Source organism: Zosterops lateralis, assembly GCF_965231275.1.
Source record: "Zosterops lateralis genome assembly, chromosome: 19".
Lineage (NCBI taxonomy): Eukaryota > Metazoa > Chordata > Aves > Passeriformes > Zosteropidae > Zosterops > Zosterops lateralis.
The window spans coordinates 6,937,682-6,961,107 of record NC_139779.1 but is presented as its reverse complement, the minus strand read 5'-3'; the positions used below and the strand labels follow the sequence as shown (position 1 = coordinate 6,961,107).

Below are 23,426 nucleotides of genomic sequence, written 5' to 3'. Positions count from 1 at the left end.
GAGGGAGGAAATGAATTATTCCTGGATTCTAAGTGCACCTAGGTAAATTTTACTATGAGAGAAACAGCCAATATTCCACTGTTTCTGCTCCTTTGCACCAAAGCAAACGAGTCAAGTAGTTTCAGGAACTGGCCCCACCACTGAGATGGAGAGGGCATATTGCATATTCACAAGAGCTTAGGATTGTTTTATTTACACTTCCATTGCTAGGGGCTGTGGAATGGAACATAATTCTATTTGCCAGACACTCTTCCTGGTGCAATAAGTTAGAGGAATTCTCAATTAATACGTGGAGCTTATTTATAAAAGACAAGAGGTTAAGTAAGACTGCAGTGCCCAATGAACCATCTGGTGAACATGAAGTTTGTCAATAAATCACAAAAGCACCAGCTCATCAAGAAAATTCCATTTCAAACCACTGACAGGAAAAAAAAAAAAAAAAAAAAAAAAAAAAAAAAAAAAAAAAGATGGGGGAAAAAACCCTCACAAGACTGGTATATTGATATTTTATAAAAACAGGAGCATTAAATAACTTTAATCTATTTTCAATTATTTTATTGGTTCATTTCTGATGACCACATGGCTTCACATCCTGGATGCTCAGCCCTTTGCCTTGTACACAAGAGCATCATGAAATAACTCAGTGCATCAGCACAGGAGAAGCTCCTCTCTCTGCTCTCAGTCTTTCTCCTCACCATGGGTGATAACATAGCAGAGGTTCTTGTAGTCGAGGTTCCCAGAGACATCTGGAGGGAAAGCAGCAAACATCTGGTTGATCTGCCAAGCAAACAGAGGTAAGTGTCACAGACTGCGGGACAGCAGCAGGGACAGATTTTCATTTTCAACCCAGCTCAGCTCCCTGGTGCCCTGGTCCTTTACCCACCATGGAAAAGTTTTCCTTGGGCTCCATAAAATGAAACCAGAGTTGGAACATGAGTGGTTAATAAAGTCCTGCTGGAATCCCACAAGTTCCCTGCTGAAAAGAGCTCTCTCAGAAACCAAGGGAAGCCCTGGTTGATAAATGTACAGTCCAGTCTCTGTTCTGACTGGAACAGGCTGTCCAGTCTGCTCTGTCCACAGACAACTCCACTCCGTCTCCTCTTATGAAAACAAAGTCCCCCTAAATTCCTCCCAACCAGCAGAATCCACGCTCAGTCTCACACAAACCACCAAGTCCATACCTCATTTCAGATTTCAAACTAAATAATTCACACAAATGGAAACCAGAACACAGGCCCCACCCAAATCCACTTGGATTCCAGTAAATCCATTGCCCAGCTGCCCATGGGGAAGAACAGCACGAGATAGGCCACACTTGCACTTGGATGGGAGTCCAAAGAATCTCTTTGACTTTGATTTAGCCATGGAGCTCTTCAGAGGAGATGCTTTGAATTGTTTCTAATTGCCAGAGCTGGCATCAACCTCCTCCCAGCCTGCATTTCAGCTCAATTCATGCATTTAAAGAGGAGCAAGGACTTAGTGCTGAACAGGAGCTGGAGCTGGATTCCTGTTGTGAATAAAGTTCCTTACCTCTTCTTGACTGAACCGGTCTGCCTGTGTCATAAGCATTTCTTTGATGCTGTTCAAATAAAACGAAATAACCTGATTAAAGGGTGATAATGGCACATGACAATTCAGATGGCAAGATCCCTCCTGAAGTTGCGTGAAAGAAAATCTGTGTGACCGCATAAATTAGAGCTGTTAATCCTTACATGATATTGTAAGAGATTTTCTGTGGGCACCCATCAGTGTCAATGCCTTGCTCTGCCAACTTATTTCTCTTTTGTGACATTTTATAGAGGTTTAAAATTGTTTAAGGTTATTACTGTGACTGAAATACAGCAATTTCGTATGCTTATCTTAACCTAAAATGGTAGGTTTCCTCACTCGCTGCTTAAAGTTTGGATCACTTAACAAAGCCAAAAGAGAGAATATTTTCTGTAAAATCTGGGGATGAAAGGAACAGAGCATGAAATGAGAAGGAGGACTTGAAAGAGAGCTCCAGCCTGTGTTCAGAGTCCTCACCCGAGGATCCTTTATTTGCATGCAGCCATTCCCAGAGGAGGCGGTGGGGCTGCCTGAGCCCTCCTGCATTTCACGGTGCACTGTCTTGATCTGCAGCCACAGCCCTGGAACACGGGGCTTATCCCACACACAATCTGCAGCCCGTGCAATTACATCAAAGAGAATATTTTGGGGGCAGGCTCTCAGCTGATTTACCCTCTCTTTTAAACCCATTGTGGGAAAGCAGTCGAGCATATAATATTTTTTTTTTTTTTTTTTTTTTTTTTTTTTTTTTTTTTTTTTTAGCCTAAGTTTAGAGGTGAATAGAAAAGCCAGGAGGAATTATTTCTGTTTCTAGTCTAACCCCTGTAGATAAAATGTCTTTATACCTCCCCCAGTTACTGAGGGCAGCACATGCACCACGTGCTGGGACATCCACCATTATAAACTCACTTAAATTCACATAAACATCCCTTCAATAACACCAATAATTTCCCCTTCCTGTAGAAGAATTCCTATATTAATCTCACAGTTTTCATTCACGCCGAAGAGGCAGAGCTGCCTCGTTTTGTCACTACCAAATGTATTTGTACATTATCAGACACAGCTCTGGAGCAGTAAAACAAACTGTAAGGCTGTGATAACAGGTGAGCAGTCTGTTCTACAAAACCAGGAGCTGAGGCAAATACAGAAATCTGGTTTGGTTTGTAGATTTGAAAAAAGGCTGCTTTTTTTTTTTTTGAGGAATTTGTTATGGGGAAGTGAGAGTGGCAGCTCTTCTTTCTGCTTTTTAAAGGGAATATTTAAAACTATTTATAATAGGAATCATGCCTGAACAGGAACACTTCCAGGGGAACAAAATTCACCTCCTGTGGGTGCAGATGTTCAGGCAAAACAGTAAATCTTCCTTTTCTGCTCCTATATACTGCACATGAGAAAAGTCCTCCACACGGAGGTCCAGTTTGAGTGGCAAAGCTACAATGGCATGCTGACAAATGTGATTTTTTTTATCTCAGGAAAAGGCTACACATCCCAGTTTGTAGCAGGGGAGACACTTGTAGCTACACTTCTGCAGCTCTTGTTGATATCAAGTGCACATTTGGAAGCCCAGAAAGGGAAAATTGAAAACAGAGGTTTCTGGACAATGAATAAGGATCTTTCCCAAAAGGACAAGCGTGAAAATATCTGTGCAAGCTTTGGGAAATACTTTGAAGTCCCAGACAAAGCTTAAGCTGTTTGATATATTTTCCCTGCATTACTTCACTATTCTCTGTAGTTAGCTAAGTTTCTTCATCTTTTTGTCTCAAGTTTCTAGTTCTGATCTGTTCCTCTGGTCATTTGGGTTGTGACTGCATTTTTGAAGGCAAATTCTCAAATGATCAGTGGGTGCAAGAGTAGAGACACCATTCCCCTCAGAATAAATTGATTATTGGATATATATGTCCTGGACAACCATTAGCAAATGTAAAGAGGAAGTGTGATCCAGGAAGGAGCTTGGTGAATAGAAGGAAACACTTACAGCAATTTTGTCAGAAGTCACAAATAAACTTCATGGCAAACAAGCCTGAATTAAAAAGAGATCTGGGCACTGTGTGTCTTCTATTCACATGCTTAAAGTATTTAGGGGAAAAGAAAAGATCAAATATCTAATTATAATCTTCTGATGCACAGCCCAGTAGGCTCTGGCACACTCATAAGGAAGAAGGACTGACTAAAGGATCTATGCACATTTTCCATTATTTATTTTATAGGGAAACAAACACTCACAATTTCCAAAGCCAGAAATTATGCACTATTTTCTTTTTGTATCATGTTTTCTTTAGAAAGCTTATTTTCTTCTCAAAAAATACCCCCAAAATCAAACCAAACCCCAAGTCTTCTAGGCCAAAAAACCCCAAAACAAAACAAACAAGCAAACCAACAAACAAAAGCCCTAAAAAACCCCATTTGCCTTGACTTAGGAGTCTAAATGTTATCCCTTGTCCTGGCTCACATCAATTCCTTCTACAGTTACAAACACCTTGTTGCATTCTGATATTTTAAAAGCCTTTTTAAAAATGATCTGTGAAATCTCTGGGACGTTTTTGGTTTTCCTTTGGGTTTGCCCTTTCTACAGTGCTCTCTTGGAGGAAAACAGGTGAGTGGGAAGGAGCAGAGCTCTGCAGCTCTGGAGAGAATCATCTCTAGCTCAGCCAAACTCCTCCAAAGTTCAGCATCCCTGGGACTTTTTCCATCCCCCTGGGTCCATTTTCATCTGGCCCAAATCTGAGAAGTTTCATTGGCCTCAGCATCAGGCACAGTTGGTGTTGGCCTGACTCACCCTGCCCCACGAGTGGCGTTTGGGGCTGAATCATCCAACCTTTCCAAACGCTGCCCCAGTTCACACCAGCTGAGAGTGGGACCAAGAGCATTTTCTCTTTCTTGACATTGTGCTGTGGGAAGGGTTTTCTGTGTGGTATAACCATGCAGACAAACAAAGTCTGTCACTGGATTTGGAAGGAAGCTGTAAACTCCTGGAGCTTCTGGAAAGGTTAGAAGGCTCCATCCCAGCTACCATCACATGGACTAAGTGAGTCATTTCCAGACTAAAGGTGAAAACACGCAGAGGGAAGAGACATAAAAATCCCCAGAAGGATGTTAACTCCATGAACATAAAAAAGAATTTCTGATTAAAAGGTCAATGTGGCTGGTTTTGGAGAGAAACATTCCAGGACTTTTTAATACGGAGAAATAATATTTATTAGCATTAACTGTCGCATTGAAATGGCTGCATGAGCCAACAGAAAAATTATTTCAAAACTTCAAATGTCTACATTTTGGAAGCATATGAATAGAAGTTAAACCTCAAAGACATCCACGGAATTGATTTAATGGTTTGTTCTGTAATGATCAACATTACCCTCGGGTCTAATAAGTAAACATTATGCTCTGTTGTGGTGATGAACTAAAACAATTGTCTAATGTTAGCAGTGCAGTGGGAGTGGGGACAAGTTTGACCTTTTCCATCAAGGAAAAATAAAATATTTCTCTCTCATCTTCATTTTGGAGTGTGATACTGCATTCCTAATTTGCCCCAAACTCCAACTGGCTTCCAGCATCCAAGGAATGTAGAGCTGGACACAGGGTGGCAAGCTGCAGATTTTGTATGCAGGATATTGTTACGGATAGTGGTGGGAAATATAACATTTCATGGGCTCTGGAGTATCAGAAGTTCATATTTCATGGCTGTGATTTCGCTAATGTGTGATCTGCCCTATTTGGCAACAGGCTACATTCTGTTGTTTGAGTCACTTCTGATATGATCCCCTGACTCTCCTTCCCAAGTTGTTTGGGTGATGTTAAATTCAAAACCATCAGGACAACTCTTAACCCTCTGTTCCTTCTGATTGATTGCTACATCCACTTGTGTTTTAATTAATTTGGAAGTTCTTACTCAAAGGACTGTCTCTCTTATTTTGCATATTGTTAAAGTTCTCAGATCCACTGGGGTACTGCCATAGAAAACCACTTTGGTAAAGGAAAAAAATATTTCACATGAATTTTACAATTTCAACTAACTTTCATCAATAATTGCAGATAATGTCATGGAAATCTCCACAGGGTTCTGGTCAGATGCTATCACAACATAAGCAGAAATAATTGATGCAAATACAATTTTCTAACTCATGGCTCCCAGATAGATTTCCTATACATATCATGCTTTATAAAATCTACCTGAAAGGGCTGCTGCAGTAGAAGTACAGACCCCAAATTCACCATGAAACTTCAGCATGTGAACAAATTTAAGCATGTGCACAAATCTAGGTACATAAAACACTTCTCTGGGCAATAGGTCCAACCTCCTCATCCCCTGCCGTGGTTTGATGTCATTTACCTCACTCACCTGAAAGTCCTGCTTGCACCATTCTGGCAGTGCAAGGAGGGTTTGCATTTGTGCAAATGCCTCTTAAAGTCCTTTTACATTGCTTTGTTGGTGCAACAGGATATGAATACAAATTAGGCTCTGCCTCCTTATTTAAAAATAGCCATATTGACAATAATTGCCAGATTATTAATAGTATTATTTGGTTTGGCTCTCACCGTATCTAGTGGAATTTTACAGCAAATTATTTCTAGAAGCAGAAGGCTCGAATGATAAACACATAAAAAGGAAAATGTCCTGCACTAAAACCATGTCTCAGAGTTAATTAAATTGATCACTTTTTTGAAGAGGGGGGTAGCTTTCCCATTTTAGTCAAGCACTGAGAGCTAGGCACCAGACATTCATTTTAATTTTACATATGGAGTTAATTTACAAAGAGTCATGTGTCGATTTATATCCAGACCTTCAAAAAGAGGCTATCTAATGGCCTACATGTGATTATATTTCCGTTGGCTCTTGCAATGTCTGGAGACAATAACATCTCTTTTTGGTATACAAATACATTCATACAACAGTCCAGACTTTTAACTCTGGCTTACAAAGCTAAATGTTTCTCTGCCTCTTAAAATACTGTGAAAAAATACAGCTTTTAAGCAGTCCTTTAAAACTGTGCAATTATTATTATTGTTGTTATTCTTCTAAAGGATTTGAAATAAACTTACTAGTCTGCCTTTATGCGGCCTTTTCCTTCTGGGTCGAAAATCTTAAAAGCATTCAGAATGGTTTCTTCTGGGTCCGTGCCTAAAATTAATGAAATATAATTTAGAAGCCTGGATGTATTTCTCTGGCTGCAGAATACTTGCTAAGTAATTACATTCGCTTGAAAACAGTGCAAAATGGAGAATTCTGCAGTTGTGGGTTTGGAGACAAAGGTTCCCTAAGTTGGCAGCATTTGTCATGTCAGATAAACAATAGAGGTGAATAGTTCAATGCTCAGAAGCTTAAAAATAATAACTCATATCTATTCTATGTCTGCAGGAGAGAAAACTTCCAGGAACTGGTCTCCAATATCAGTACCCAGAGGATTAGTGGCTTTCAGAAATGAAAATATAACAAACTGTTTCCCTCACTGGCTTCCTTTAATCTTGCACTGTACGTTCCTTGTAAAAACACTTTTTGATGTTACTTGTTCTTGGCCATATAGAGAAGAGGTTATTTCCCTCACTAAAGGAAATGGAGCTCATCATGAAATCCAAATGCCATTGGAATGCAATGGAAACAGGATGATCAATGTGAGATGGGGATCTGCACTTACATCCCATTGTGCCCTTCCCCTTAAGTGTCTCTTCATTAAATGTTACTTACAGAAACAGGATGGTTTAAAGAACTAGACTTTGGCTACAAGATTTTGCTTCTGCTCTTAGCTGGGCCACAGATTTTTGGTATGACTTTAATATCCCTGTCCCTCTGTTCCCAGCAGTAAAATGATTGTAATGGTCTTCCTTTTCTTCCTTCCATTATCTATCCCATCCCTTTAGACTGGAAAACATTTGTGTCAGGGACTCATTTTCACAGTGCCTTAATCTTGGCCGAGGCTTCTGACTATTCTGTAATTCTGCAGATTCTCAGTACACTCATTTTCAACCCACACCAAAGGATACACTGTGTACTCTGTTTCTGACTGTTCCCCAATATTTCAAAATATTACCCTAGTATCCACAATACAAATCTCTGTAACTGTAGGAAACCAAATTTACAAGCAGATGAACCGATTCCACGGGCAAAATGAAGCTGTTTGGTATGCTGAAAGAGTGATTAAAAAAGGATACGACACAAAGGGTCCCAGATTCAAAGTTTGTTTCAAAGTTTGGCAGAGGTAGAACCAGAACAGAACCCAGCCAAGGCTCCCTGCTCTACAGGCTCTCCTGATGCCTTCACAGTTTGCTTTGTTTGAAAGATTTCAGAAGGATTAGCAGGATCCTACAGGATATAACAGTGAACAAACCTTGGGCTGCATGGCCTCCTCCTTGGCACACAATGGCCATGTACATTATTTTTGCCAGGCTGTAGGCAGTGTATTCAAACTGCAATGAATCTGTGATCAATACAAAGAGCATTGGTGTTTAATGAGTATTTTGATTGTCCCATGAAGAGAAACATCCCCAGCTCCAGGGAGAGGGCTGCATTTTAAGTAGTCACCGCTGTGGGGGGGATTTTTTTTTTTCCTTACTGTGTTTTACATTTTCTACTCTGTCATATCCTTGGACTTTGGCTTTGAAGAGAAGCAATGCAGCAGGCATTCTTTATTGATTAGCTGGTAAATAAAGTGGTTTCTTTGATGTGCGGCATCTCTGTTTTCTGTACAAATTGTATTATTCCGACTCCCTGTAGAAGCAGCTCCATGTGGTTGGCATTAACATAAACCGAGTTTTGTTAGCTGTTCATCTGGCATCATAATCTCAACATACAAAGCTAAAGCTCATCCTGAAAATCCCAGCTTCCCCTTTATGACAGAAATCAATTATAGCACAACAAATTTTACTTAGAAAGCACCTTTCACCAAATTCTCTGAGTGGTACTTAGCTAATAAAGAGTGTTGCAAAATTGCCATATCCACTTCCTCTAGCCCTTTCTCCCTTTCTAATTGCACTACAAAGGCTCTTCATCCCAATTAGTTTTGATTGGGAATGTGCAGTCTTTTGGCTCTGCTTCCTTTGCATGACAAACCCAACCAGAAGGGCATGACAAACACAGCTGTGATTTTCCCTTCACCAAATGGAAATTAAAAAAAAAACCTCCTCCTTTGCTAGTAGCCAACAGGAAACCTGCAGACAAGAGGGCTCTGCTTTGCCATTCACCTTCCTGTGCTGGCTCTGCTTTTAGGCCGCAGGATTGGCAGGGCCAGAGGCTTTGCCAGCTCCAGCAACTGCACGGGGCAAGGGGGAAGAGGGGAGAGGAGGAAGAGGGGAGAGGAGGAAGAGGGAGAGGAGGAAGAGCTCAATTCCATGCTCACAAATGGAATGGGCAGCAGGGCACCCCACAACAAACATTCACATATCCCAGAAGGAAGAATATGGAGCAGGGCACTCCCTACTCTGCCAGAAAACAACTGGAATGTCATGGTGGAGGTACCACAGACAGGTGGATGTCTTGAGGAATAAAATCCCCTCCTCAGCCAGCCTTCTCCATCGCCTCTTGTGCTTCCCAGACTTCCTGCCCTCTTTAGCAAGAGTGTCTTTCTTCCAGAACCAGCTACATGAATTCTTTTTTTCAGACCTCTCTGTTTTCTATTCCAAGCACAGAAAAGTCTCCACTGGAATTGTGTTCAGCAATATAAAGCCAGAGTCCGGCAACAAAACAATAAATGTTTTTGAGAAGACAGGATCAGATTTTTCCATTTTTCTATTCATTAGTTATTTTAGCAAGCTTCTGGAATGTGCTTGGCTAAGGCCAGCCCTGCCTTGAAGGCTTTCACCTTTCTCTCATGCCTGTAGGAAGATGACTGGAGTTCTATCTTGGTTTCACACCCCTCTCTTGCAGTTTCCAGCCATTAACTGGAGAAGAGACATGACTAAATTACCAGCTCACGCAGCAAATTTACTACCCACATTTCCTGAACTTCCCACAGTGTTCCCTATATGTTCTGTGGCAATGGGTAAAACCCCTCTCCCTTATAATTGTAAATCCACTGAAATTTAATTATTTCAATTTATCCACTCCATTAAGGGTTATTCAGTGAAATCTTCACCTAATGGCAAAATCACTATTGGCCTCAAGTGACACTGAGGCTGGGCCACTGAGTTACAATGAATACAGAAAATGAGGGAAGCCCATGTTTGCTTAATGTGACAAAGGAGTGCAAAAAGGGTGGGTTTTATAGAAATACATAAAACCAGCTAACACTGGGAGTGCTGTGACTGGAGCATAAGTTCAGCCCAGGAGCCTTCTGATGGTGAATAACTCCCCTGCACCACGCTCCAGGCTGCTGAGGTTTCATCACTTTCTGGATCCCAACTCACCACTTTCATCTTAGTTTGTGTAAGCTAAATCACACCTTTGAATTGTCCTCTGCATCGTCCCTTAGCCTTTCATTCTCCCCCTCTGTCTGCAAACCTGGAGATCCCTCCTTGCCTCTAAGCACTGTTCTGTGGAGACATTATTATAATTTGCAAGGTGCTGAGATGTTTCAGTGCCGAGGATCTTTGACAGATACCTCTCCAATCCCCCAGAGGTGCTTACCTTTCAGCTTTTCCCCAAACATAGTGAGGAAGACAGTGAAGTTAATGGGACCTGGCGCCTCCTTCACCATGTCTTCAAGCTCTTCATTCTTGACATTCAGACGACCTGCAGCAGAGATCATTTTTCATAATAAATCACAAATTGTGTTTCAAAAAACGATTCCCATTCATCTCCTCCCACTGGGGAGCTCAGGGCTCTGTGCAACTTTGCTAATAACATGGTAGAACACAACTCCTGAATACCCCAGTGAAAAAGAAATTGGCAGAGCTGGCTCTGAGATCAAAGGGTGACGGAAGGAGCAAGAAGGATAAATAACACAGACATGGCCAGCAGTGGACAAGAGAAAGGGCACTTCCAAATAAACTGCTTTTTGGGGTTGGGGCTTTTTTATTTTTTTACCTCAGGTGAAATATGGGCCCCACTGATATTAATATAACAGAGATCAAAGTGGCTGAAGTGAATCCAAGGTCTCAGTCTTTGCCCTCCTGTATATTGAGCCACCTCTCTGAGTAGAGGGCAGATGGATGAGCTGAGTAGTGGTATCGGTATCCCCATCCTTGTGCAGCCCTATTGATGAGAATTTAGACCCTGGGAACCCTCCTCAAATTGAGTGGCAATTTGCTGTGAATGTACTTTATAGGCATTGAAAGGCTTCACTGAACAGGAAAGATAGCAGAACTTGGCCTTAAGAAATAAATATTTCAGGGTAACAGTAGCTACAGGCCAAAGTTTGCAAACCTCACTGTCACAATAAAGAGTTCAGGAGCTTCTGCTCCTTGCACTGACTCTGCTGGTGTCCGATTCCACCCCAGGGAGCACTAAAGATTCTTATCAAGCTCTTTTTAATAAGCTCCAGATGGCAAAAGCCCAAATGCCTACATCACTGCTCAAGCCTCAAATACTGCAACAAGGATACAACTCCAGGTTTGGGTTTAGGAGCGCTCGAATTTTCTCCTTCCTTGGGAAGATTTGTTCTGATCTGCCTGATGTTATCAAGGTTGCGATAGCCACGGAATGGACAATTCCTAATCTCATGACATGCACATTTCACCCCACACAAACTCACAGCAGCACAGAACTTCACAGGAAGCCCTCCCAGGTTTGTGTGGGCAGAGGGGCAGCTAGTCCATGACTGCAGTGCTAATCAGTGGATATTCCATGGCTCCCAGATGAAAAAGGTGCAGCCTGGGAAGCCTGGATTGAGAGACAAATCAGAAATGCCTGGCATGGAGCCCTGCTTGGGCAGGCTTCTTCTGAAAGAGATGCAGGGGAGGGATCAGACCTTCATTCCACTCCCTGATCAGGAGACTTTCCAGCTGGAGCTCTTTAGTGGGATCCCAACCACCACAGGGAGGAAGGTCAAACTGAACAGGTTTCCCTTTTCCCCCTCTGTATCTCATTTCTTCCCTCACTGTCATTCTAACACCAACCTTTCTTCTGTGCTTGAAACTGAGACAGCATATCTCCTAAGCATTGAATTATTAGTTTACCTAGTGCAGCAAATGTGTCTCTCAAGTCTGCTTTGTCAATAAAGCCATCTCTGTTCTGATCCATGATGGTAAAAGCCTGTGGGAAGGAAAAGGAACAGGTATTGCCATTTCCACTGCACAGGACAGTGCTCCAGTCACACACATCAGTCCATGGGAGGATGATATTCATGCTGTAAAAAGGAATATTCAACTTCCTTTGATTCCTCCACATCATTGCACTTCCCTCACTTTCAACACATTACTGTATCTTGGCAAGGGGCTTAATTAAACCCAGCCAAACTTCTTCTTACTAAATTAATGCTCAGTGCAGCATGCATTGGGCTGAAGCCAAGGCTGGCAGCTCCAGCCATTCAGGCCTTAACCCGTAAAAGTTTGAATTAGGGAGGTTTTAGTCAGGGCAGATTTAGCCAGAGGTTGCTCTGTGTTCATACCTTCCCTATACCCCGTTCTTTGAATGAGGCTGAAACGTTTCTGTAAAACATTTCATTTCTGTGGATACCTCTGTGCTGTCAACCTGAGGTTCATTCCTGCTGGGCCTTAGAATGATCCATCACACAGAGATGGCTGAGCTTTCAATGAGAAAGAGAAATGTAGGTTCCATAAGATTATTTATTCAAAGTTTTTTCCCCTTTCCAATACACAGCACCTTTGAGACTGAGCTTTGTGCTCTGACTGACACTGATGTCCTGACCTTAAATAGTCTTGTCAGGCAAAATTTAACTTTAAATAGAAAAAAACAGTTGTTTTTTTAAATTTTATTTTCAGCCAACATAGACTTCATGTGCTCTAACCATTGTTTACCAAGCCAGCTAACTGCTCATCTATCTGTTTACCCATTTGTGTGTCCATCTCTGGGCTGCCATCACACTTATAATGTTCCAGTGATTTGGGAAGATTTCAATGGCCTGAAATTCCCCTGGTCATTGCTATGGGGAATATTAGTTGATCCTGGCATGACTCTGAAGCTGGTTATCTGTCTGACAGGCACATCAAGATGGGAGAGTATCTTTGCAATGGCCGGGAATTATTCTTTCTTCAGTGTTCCCCTGAGATTGCAGTAACTTGCAGAGTTTTAAAGTCCTACAGGGTGCACTTCTTCCCATGAACAAGTTATCTCCACACATCTTCAGGTATTTTCTCCTCCAGTTTCTTGCAAAGCCCCAGTGCTCACAGCCCAATTTGCCCATGAGGCTCCTTTCAGTATTATGTTCATAATCTTACGTTTACCTTCCAAACCATCCCCTTACAAAAAAATTAAGCCCAACTCTTTAGAGACGCTTTGCCCGTGCTTTAAATGGTGATTCCTCACAATTTGAAAGCCAAAGAGGAAGAAAATATGAAGAGCAAGGCTGAACCTAGGCAGCTCACAGGAGACAGGAAGAGCATCAGGCACTGTAATGGATGAATTTTAAGTAACAGCAATGCTGAAACATTTGCTGATGAGCTGGTCAAAATCTCTAGATAAAAATGTTCTAATCCAAACCAGCTTTTCAGAAATATGTGTCCCAAATATGCAGTTCTTAGACACAACATGGTTTTGGGTTTCACTTGACCACTCCACCACCTCACGCTTTTGCCATTTTTCTGCCACCATCCCCCTAGAAATGCTTGTGGTATTATCATATTTAGAGAACATCAAATAATGGCATTCTGTCCAGTTCTTTTTGTTGGTCCATCTTCAAACAGTAATTCTTGGAGAAAATAAAATGGAGGTTCCTAGGATATAGGATATGGAGAGTAAGTGGGAGAAGAGAGTCAAACATCTTCCCATTGACTGTGGGGAAATGATTAGTGGTTCCAATTAATTTAGCTGGGTCATATTCCCAGACTCTGCCTTGGGGTTTACTCTAGTCCATCACTGAGCTTTCCTAGTGGGAATCCTCAAGAAAAGTAAACTTGAAAGCCACGTGAAAGCATAAATAGAATCAGCAGATATTTATCAAACTGGAAATTGCTTTGGAGATATGAGTTAGAAAAAATGGGGGGGAAAAAAATCAGTAATTTAAAATGACAAACCAGTGCAGAGTGTGATGGTTTCAAGGACCTCTAGATTGTCCACACAGAAAAAGAGCACAAACTCATCAAACAGATTATCTGCCTTTTATATGTTCCAGCTTTTAGGCCACCCCATCAGTTTTACCTCTTCACAGGTAACTGGTGAAAGAACCTACAGCACATGGAACAGCAAATCCCTTGGGAGCTGGAAGATGCTCAGTTCATCTCATGTTGTCTTGTTTTATTGGCACTTGTGGAGGAAGTCGGCTGAGGGCTTCTTGGCATTTGCATTGCTAGTTTGTGGGCAGCCTTAGAAGGGCACAAATGAATGTTTTCTGTTGCTCTTGTGGAACAGAGCAGGAATGAAAGCCCTGGCTCAGCCTGGCATCTCAATTCAGGACAATACTTGAGCACGTAAAACTATTCTTATTTAAAATACCACTTAACTTTAAACATGTGCTCAAGTGTTTTCCTGAATCAGGGCTGAAGTGGATGAGAGGATGCTTTTCCTTTATTTTGGGGTGGGAGCTTTGGTGCATTTCAAATCAATCTAGAGCTTGAAACAGGGGAGTGAGTGAGGGAAGTAAGGAAAGAAAGAATGAAAGAAAGAACAAACAAACACACAAGGAAAATGATCCACCAGCCAAAACCACAGGGATGAATCAGAAAACAACTGTGTGTTCTATTAAAGCAGATGGAGAATTGAATAAGGATTACAAACAAAACCTATGTTATTCATTAGCAATAACAGGAGACTATAGAGAACAGCAGAGTAGTGACCAACCTCTTTGAACTCCTGGATCTGGGTTTGTTCAAACATAGAGAAAACATTGGAACCGCCTTCTATCTTCTTCTTTGCCTTTTTAGGAGCCTGTAATACAAATAAGAAGATCAGATACAAATTCCTTTGTCTGTTAAGTACCCATGAAAACAAATTACATCTTCAACAGAAGGTAAAAACTACACAGCCAAGTAATGCAAGAGGATTGTGCTTTGTTATTACAAGGTTTTAAAATTCAATCTTATAGACAGATAGATTTAGATATATGTGTGGGATTGAATATATATCTATATTTATACAAGGGATAAAAATTGGTGCCTTATTAACAGATTGAGGCCTTTTGCCACTCCCTGCTGTGTCCTGGGACCTGACAGCTCAGAAAAACCAGGACAGTTTGTCATTGTGCTGCCTTCCAAAGGGTGAGGGACCCAAAGTGTGACTCAGCATCCTGCCTGGTGCACTGCTGGCTCCCCCCGGGAGCTGCCTGCTCCTTGGGCAGGGCCATCTCCCCCTCAAAGGATCCCAGACCATTTCACACAGGGACCATTCCCCTTCCACACTGGCTCTGCAGAGCTCAGGGGTGATGTCCCTTGGTGTGGAGTGATGCTGCTTTGGAGATATGAGCTAGAATTCCCTGCCTGCTGTTCTCAAGGAATTCCAGAATTCAGGTAAGTGCCTACAAGGGCTCCTCCTTCCCATTCCCATGCTGGGACTAGCAGCCAGACTCCAAACCAGGCCCTGCATGAAGACTCAGCTCAGGAACTATAAAGGGAAGTTATATCATTTCCTACTCACACAGAAATGTTTAAAAATCTTCTCAGTCTGGACCAGCACTGACAGGACAGGTTAACCCTTCCCAAGCAGGAGCACCTTCTACTCTTGGAGTCTCTATTCCTGCAGCAACCTCTGGCACTGCAGTGCAATACCTTACCAGACCATGTTATTTTAATATTCAACATAGTCATCTTCAATGAAAGGGCAAGACTGCTTTTATCACCGTTCTTGAGTCTGGAGGCTGAGACAGAGCAAGACAGGGGAAAGAGCTGCAATGATATCTAAAAATCTAATGCTCACTAAAAATCAGTTAGAACTAGGCTTCATTAAATATTTTTGAATAAGGGCCCAACCAGCTTGCCTGAGACAATACAGTTCTTGTTCTGAAGTAAAGAATAAAATCTGTGATTCCAGAGGATTACAGAAGTGTTTTAACCACAGTGTTATCCTTACTTGGGGCAGGATAATGAGCTGCATCTCCTTTTGAGTTCCCTTCCAGACAGATTACTTTTTTCTTTATCATTTTTACTTTTAAACCTCATTATCATAGTCCCACCTGGTTCTCGTGTCACAGAAAATTAGTCTTACTTAGTTTGGGCTATTCTGCATGAAGCAGAAGGCAACTTCTACTGTCTCCTTTCATCAAAATAAAAAAAGCCTGTGAAAGTTCAAATTCAATACTGATTTCAAATATCCTGAGGAGCAGAGCAGCTCAAGGAAATATTCCCACTTGACTCTGTTTGAAGCATACATTGTCTGATCAATTTAATTTGCCAGGCAGATTTCTGCACTCAGCCACCCCGGTTTAGATCCCGGGATATGGAAGAGGGGAGACTGGGGCAATGTTAGACGCTCTCCTGCATACCCACACTCCAGACCTGTCAGGCTCCTATCAGCTAATTCAAAGAACTAGAATCTGGAAATAGGAATGGAAATTAAGTGAAAAAATATACTTGTAGTGAGGATAAAAACAAGGCTAGAATGCCACCAAAGGCATGGAAAAAATAAGTTAATAAGTGGAATGTTTAATGAATGTAGAAATATTGATTTTGGAATAAACAGATTCCCTCCTCCTCCTACACATGAAATAAGTGTTATTTTGAGCAGTAATGGGCAATCTTCCACATAACGTGAGGTGCCTGGAGGAGGCTTTCAACACTTGCAGATCGAATGGAAATATTCAGAACAATCCCATTTATTTACATGTATTTGTTCCCCGAGGTGAAGGGGAAGCAGATGTTACCCAGGGGAGAGCCCTGCCAGCTGTGCGGGACTGACCACAGGCCTGGGGGCTCGGATGGGGCACTGGGGCTGGTCCTGCTGGCCTCCTGCAGCTGCTCCTTCTGGACACAAAACAGGCTTTGCCCTCCTCATGGTCTGTTCTGCTGTGGCCAAACACAGCAGCCATGCTCAGCCTGATAAATATTCCCCATGTTAGCAAACCATCTGCATTTTTTCACCTATCACCACGGACAGTGGGGTCCAGATCTTCTAAATGCCAAACACTGGCAGTTTCTCCATTATTCCTCAGTTTATTGGGTTCTCTGGGTTGTAAAGCCTCAAGCAAGGGCTAGAGCTGTAAGGAAGGGTCAGATAAATGCAAAAAGCTGCAGCTCAAGTTCTGTTAGAAACAGACCAGTAAGTCAAATACCACCCAAAAAGCTTCTGTACATTGGAGAAGTCCTTTTCAAGGCAAAGAAGATCATAAATTGATTATACAGGGAACTATTATTGTAGTATCATACAATCACAGAGTGTTTTGGGATGGGAAGGACCTTAAAAATATTTTTTTTCTAGAAGTGAGTTGGCCTAGAAGAAGTACTATAAAAAAAAAATCTTCCTATCATATTTGTTCATTGTTACTCTCTGGTTTGTTGTCTCCAAGGATGATCAAAGGAGATCAGTGCCCATGATGCTCAATCAATTTTTAGTTTTTCTGCTGGAGGTCTGGATATGGATCCTATTTATGACCTGCTCATAAATAGGAGGGGGCTGAGACCACCAATCCATTTCACGGGGGCCCATGAACATCTGCCAGCCGGGGTTGGTTTCCATCACCAGGTTCAAGCTAAGTCTTGTAGCATCCAACAAAGAGAATCTTGGATTACCAGCTCCCAGTACTGGGAATGCAGCTTACCTGCCCTAAAAAGCCAAGAAATTCATAATCACAGAAAGAACTGCACCCCAGTTTTGCACAAGCTGTGGGCAGGGAGGTGCAATGAGGAGGAAGGCTGAGAGAGAAGTAGGTGGAACAGGAACAGAACAGAGTTCATTGTCTTTCTGGTGTGTAACTTGAATTAAAAGACAGCTCTAAGGGAACAGAAATAGGTCTGTGTTACAGAAAAAAATAACTCTGAGAATAGAATAGTTCTGTGCTGCTGTCTGACAATTCCAAACACTCCAGAATTTTTTAATGAACACAACCAGGATTCTGACTCCAGAGTCTCTCTCTGAAAGAATGGCATATTAAAAGGCACATCACAGAACTGAGCAAACATGTGGCTTCTAAGACGTCAAGGATTTAGTAGGTGACCCACAGAGGAGAAAGTGGGTGACTGACACATCATTTTCTGCCTGCCTTGATTTCCCCACTCTTGAAACCAAAGTGTGCCAGGCTGCACTTTGCAAAGATAAAGCAGCTCTCCTTGTGACATGTGCTGTGAGACTGACACACAAAACGTGCCAGATGAGAAACTGAAGAGCTGAGGGTCCCCTGGGCTCAGATTCCGAGGCCTCAATAGCACAGCAGTGGGAAGAATGTTGCAACAACTGAACAAGCCTATTAATATTCCTGCCTGAGCGTATTAATCATCCCATTGTGAAGAAAACAACACTTCACTTTAGAGGAGAAACCACAGGCTTGTCGCGTATCACTCATTTGTCTTACCAGTGTTAGCACTCTTTCAATTAGCCTGGATTTTAAAGGGTCTCTTTTGTTGTTGTTGTTTTGTTTGGTTGGTTTTGGTTTGTTTTAGAGGCTTTAAATGAAGAAATGAAGCCATACCAAAATCTGGTCTCAAGAAAACTCTGTTGTACCAGACATTTTCTTTGAGCTGAGTTTCCCTTGCTGAGGTTCTTTATTTTTCTCTTTTCTGGCAGTGTCAGGGAGCCCAAAAGAACAGGGGTGTTCAGGGACACAGGCAGGCAGAGGCAATGAGTATGTGTAGCCTTTGCCCCTCTGGGTGTAAGAATAAGGATCCATTTTTTATACGCTGCAAAGGTGTGTGGCGGGGGGAATGTTCAAGGGAATCAGAGGGAAATTTGATTTCAGGGTGACCTGGAAGAAAAGGGGGTGAGGAATCAGTTTCTGTCTCTACATACAAAGGAGAAAAGAGATGAAAACACCTTGTTCTTACTTCAGAACATGAGGCATTGTTTGGCCTGATAAATTCATAAAGAGCTGATGCTAGAGCAGATCCATGACACTGGATTATTGCAGAGCTTTATCATCTCCACCCCTCAGTGCCTTTTGCAGACAACCCACAAAAATATGGAAAACCAGGCAAGTTGCTGCAGGGTGAACAAGGTCCTTCAGTGGCTGCTCAGAGGCCACTTGTACCCTTTAGGAAACAGGAGGTCACCAACCTCCAGCTGACATTTCCTGCAGTGGAGGAACTTCTCCACAGGCAGACAGGAGAGATGGGCAGCACTCTGCCACAAGCCACAGCTTTGGTTTGGTTTGGTTTGGTCTGGTCTGGTTTGGTTTGATCTGGTTTGGTTTGGTTTGGTTTGGTCTGGTTTGGTTTGGGTTGGGTTGGGTTGGGTTGGTTTGGGTTGGGTTGGGTTGGGTTGGTTTGGGTTGGGTTGGTTTGGTTTGATCGGGTCTGGTCTGGTCTGGTCTGGCCTGGTCTGGTCTGCTCGGTTTGGTTCTGTTCTGGTCTGGTCTGGTCCGGTTTGGTTGGGGTTGGTTTGGTTTGATCGGGTCTGGTCTGGTCTGGTCTGGTCTGGTTTGGTTGGGGTTAGGTTGGTCTGGTTTGGTGTGAGGCGGTCACTTCCTTGTTTAGTCCAGCATCCCCTAAGCCCCTCAGAAAATACTCTTAATAATTAACGATGGCACAGTGTGGTGTCCCTGACAGCAGAGTCAAAAACATAAGCAGAAACGCTTCCCTACTCAGTCACTTTTTGTGTTTTCTTATAATTTTTCTACCAGAGACAACCTCAGTGGATAAGCAGGGAGAGAGCCCTGCAAGGACGATCAGTAGTGGACGCTGCTAAGAGCCTGATTTTGTTGCCTTGTACCTTTAACTGTTTATTCAGTCCAGGACAAAGCAGACATAAGACACCACCAGGTTTTTACTGTTTCATATTTTGTACTTCCTTCCTCTGCAACTACATCTACAACTACAGAAAAGACAGAATCATCCATCATTTTGCTCAGGCTCTGTCCCCTGCTGTGATCCACCGTATGATGTTAACTCTCAGTTACCATTACTTTTTCATCCATCACACTCTCTCCTTGTTTTTCATCCACTCTGGGATCTCGGTGCTGATGTTTCCTGTCTTCGAATTTTTGTTATCATCAAATGCAGCTTCTGAATCAGAAGTTACATCTCAGGCCTTGGGATTGGTGCAGCACGGGACAGGATATTTGCTGATTTTTGTCTCAAAAGTTTGCTCTGCTGAAATAATTTACACTGCATCTGCACCAAACATCCCAGCTATGGACAAGTCACCTTTTTCTTAGAGTGGTTTAGGTCCTTTCCATGGCAGGTGAGCAGCACAAGGCCAACCCAAGTGCATGCCTTTGAGGGAACAGTCTAGAGGAACAAGCAACACAAACTGCTCTAAGGGCACAATTTGCATTTCAAACAGGCAGCAGCCTCAGATCATTCAAATAAACCACGTTATCAGAACTGAGAAACAGAAGATCTTTTTATTACCTGCTCTGCAGTCGCAAACAGACCCCTCCCTTCTCATCCTCACTCCATTTTGTGTGTAGTCCCAGCCTGCACACACCTACACACACACACCTTTGATCCCTGCCAGATACAAAAATCTGTCGGGCTGCAGCCTCCCTGCTTCACACTCCCGGACACTGAAGTGTTCTCCTCCTCCCCACAGAAACCCTTCCCAGGCACAGCCTCCTCCTCCTCAGGCGTGCAGAGGGAAGGTGTTATCTCCCCAGACTCATCCCAGAGCTGATAACCTCCCTGGCCTCTCCAGCCGCAGACTCCTCCACCTCCAGGACCCCAAATCCAACGGAGGAGCCAAAATCCAACAGCTGCTTTTCCCAACCCAGCAAATCTCCTTCGTGTGAAGAGATGAGCAGTCCCTGTCTGCCTGCACGGGGATGTCACACACATGGATGGACACACGGACACATGGGGCTGTCACATACATGGACACACAGACACACAGTCACACACACATGGGTACATGGACACACATACATGGACACATGGACACATGGACACATGGACACATGGAGCTGTCACACACATGGACACACAGACACACGGTCACACACACATGGAAACACACATGGACACACAGACACACACACATGGACACACAGACACACACATGGACACATGGAGCTGTCACACATGGACACACACAGGATACACATATGGACACATAGACATGGACACACACATGGACACACAGACATGGACACACAGACATGGACACACACATGGATACACATGGACACACAGACACACACAGGGCTGTCACACAACATGGACACACACACGTGGACACACACGTGGACACACGCATGGACACACGGATACATACACGCTGACATGCACAGGGACACATGGACACACTCACACTGACATGCACAGGGCTGTCACACACACAGACATACACATGAACACACACATGGACACACTGACACACACACACAGACACACACATGGACACACGGACACACACACACATGGACATACAGACACACATGGACACACACACCCCGACATGCACGGGGACACACAGACACACACACATGGACACACGGACACACACACACATGGACACACTGACACACACACACACATGGACACACTGACACACACACACAGACACACACAGAGCTGTCACACACACATGGACACCCAGACACACACAGACACACAGACACACAGACACACACAGGGGCACACTGACGCACACACACACTGACACACACATGTCTGTCACACACACACACACACACAAAAACAGGTCAGCAGTGCCACAGGCAGCCCGGTTTCAGCTGGTGGGGTCAGTCAGTGTGGCTGTGCTGTGGTCAGTGCCTGTCTCAGTCCAGGTGGCACATTCCAGCCTGCAGAGCACATCTGATCAGAACACAGGCTATTTTGGGGCACGCAGTTCCCCTCAGCACACAGAAATGTGCTGTGAGGGGTCGCTCGAACTGAACAAACACGGGAATGTTTGGGGAATAGGAAAAAGGCTTCTTTCTCCTTCCTTGTGCCTCTGCCCTTCCTTCTCCCATCAGCACAGAGCATGCAGGGAGACATCACAGATCCAACTTGTCTGAAATTCCCTGGAATAAACGGAGAGCCATAGACGGTTCTCAGAACTCCATTCCACAGCACTTGTGTGGTCTGCTCTTGTTAGAAAAATTATCTCCCTGAACCCTGCCTCTCTCACTGTCATCAGCCCTGGATGTCAGAGCCTAGTAGCACTGGCTGACTTGTAATTATTTTTTACTATGCTGCTTTGTCTGCACTAATCCTTTGAAAGTAGCTTTACTGCACATCTGAAATATTATGATGCTATAAAACCTCTGTAATATTTATAAATCCCTTAAGACATCATAAAGAGAGAAAAAAACCTCCCCACAGAGTTCATCTAACATAATTACATATACATTTCCCTCTGATTAATAAAAAATGATCACTTCCTTATGTAAAGATATTCTTCAGCTTTCTTTCATTAAGGCTATTTTTTTCTTTCTATTTTAAAGCTGTTTCATGTGTCCCTGTATAGTAAGGTACCTCAGAAGAGATTTTCCCAAAACAAAAGGCACAATGAAAAGAACCACCACAGAGCATCATCAGTTGAGCTGGGAGCGAGGAGACAGACAAGTCTCTCACTATATTTTCACATCTCCTAACTTCAGCATTTCATCACAGAATGTCCTGGAATATCTTCAAACATCAATGAGTGTTGGTGTGTCATTGAACTAAGTAGGCAGGGGAAAAGCTGATAAGTGAAATCTTGGGGGAGAAAAAAGGGGGAAAGAGAAAAGACTAAGACTCAACACTTGTCCCCCACCTCACTAAAGGGCTGGCTTAGACTTTACTGAGGCTGATTGAAGGGAAACCTGTGAATCCACACCCAAAGAAGCAAAATCAGCACAAGGCACTAGACCCTTTTGAAACGCTGGTGAGGGACATGATAAGTGTGAAACCACTGACACTGGGCTGGCACTGGCAGAAACTGGAACCTGCTTTGTGCATGGATTTTAGAAATGCCATTGAATGTGGTTTTGCCCTGCTCAGAACAGCACATGGATCACATTCATCACCTTCTTAAATAGGATCAAATTTGAACTAAGCTTTGAGAAAGCTTTTCACATACAACTCCCTCTCTGGTGTTCTCCACAATCAAATATTCCATAGCGCCAGGGAGCCACTGGGCAGCATTGCTTTTAGACAGCCTGAAAAGGTCCTGCAAAAAGGAGCAAAATAAACAAAGACAAAATCACCAGCTCATTTTTTTCCCCCTAAAATTTTGTAGTCATTCCTCTGAATTTGCAGGAGACAAAGATCTGTCCAATCTGCCCATGGTTTCTTAGGCAGGAGTTCTTTGCTCCTTGGAATCACATCAAGTCAGGTGACTGGCGGAGTCCCAGAGTTAAAAGCCAACAGTGAGCAAGGCAGAGGCAAGACACAGAAATTCCTGCAGTGCTTCCTGCTTCTCCCCAAAGCCACAAGAGCAATACAGCCATGGTTCCAGAGCAATCCGTTTCCCTCAGTGCCCATCACACCACAGCAGACCTTAATTCTATCTCACACCAGCCCTGCCAGGAGTGTGAATGTGGGACAGAGCTGCACAAGCTCTTCCTTTCTGCACATTTATCTACTTTCCCTGCCTTCCTTGTTTGTTAAATACATGCAAAGGAGTCCTTGGGAGTTCCCAGCTCACTCTGTGGGGTCTATCTGCATTTTGAATGTGATATTGAGGTGAGATTTCATGGGATGCTGTGTGATCGTTCCTGCTCTGTTTGACTCATTAGAGTCAGAAAGAAATACAGAGGTAAACAGACATGGGGAAGATAAAACCTACCATGGTGCTGCTGCTCCTTCCACCCCTTCTCTGCCAACCAGTC

General features: G+C 43.1%; 1 protein-coding gene across 1 annotated transcript; it reads right to left on the bottom strand.

Annotated features, from left to right (window-relative positions):
* Window positions 1-233: 233 nt before the first annotated feature.
* MYL10 (myosin light chain 10) lies at window positions 234-23,426 on the bottom strand. Its single transcript, XM_083875280.1, has 7 exons — window positions 23,384-23,426; window positions 14,375-14,461; window positions 11,596-11,671; window positions 10,106-10,210; window positions 6,589-6,667; window positions 1,531-1,579; window positions 234-777 (listed from the first exon to the last, which is right to left on the bottom strand). Exons 1-7 carry the CDS (start codon window positions 23,384-23,386, stop codon window positions 679-681), a joined length of 498 nt encoding a protein of 165 aa, XP_083731406.1. The 5' UTR covers window positions 23,387-23,426; the 3' UTR covers window positions 234-678.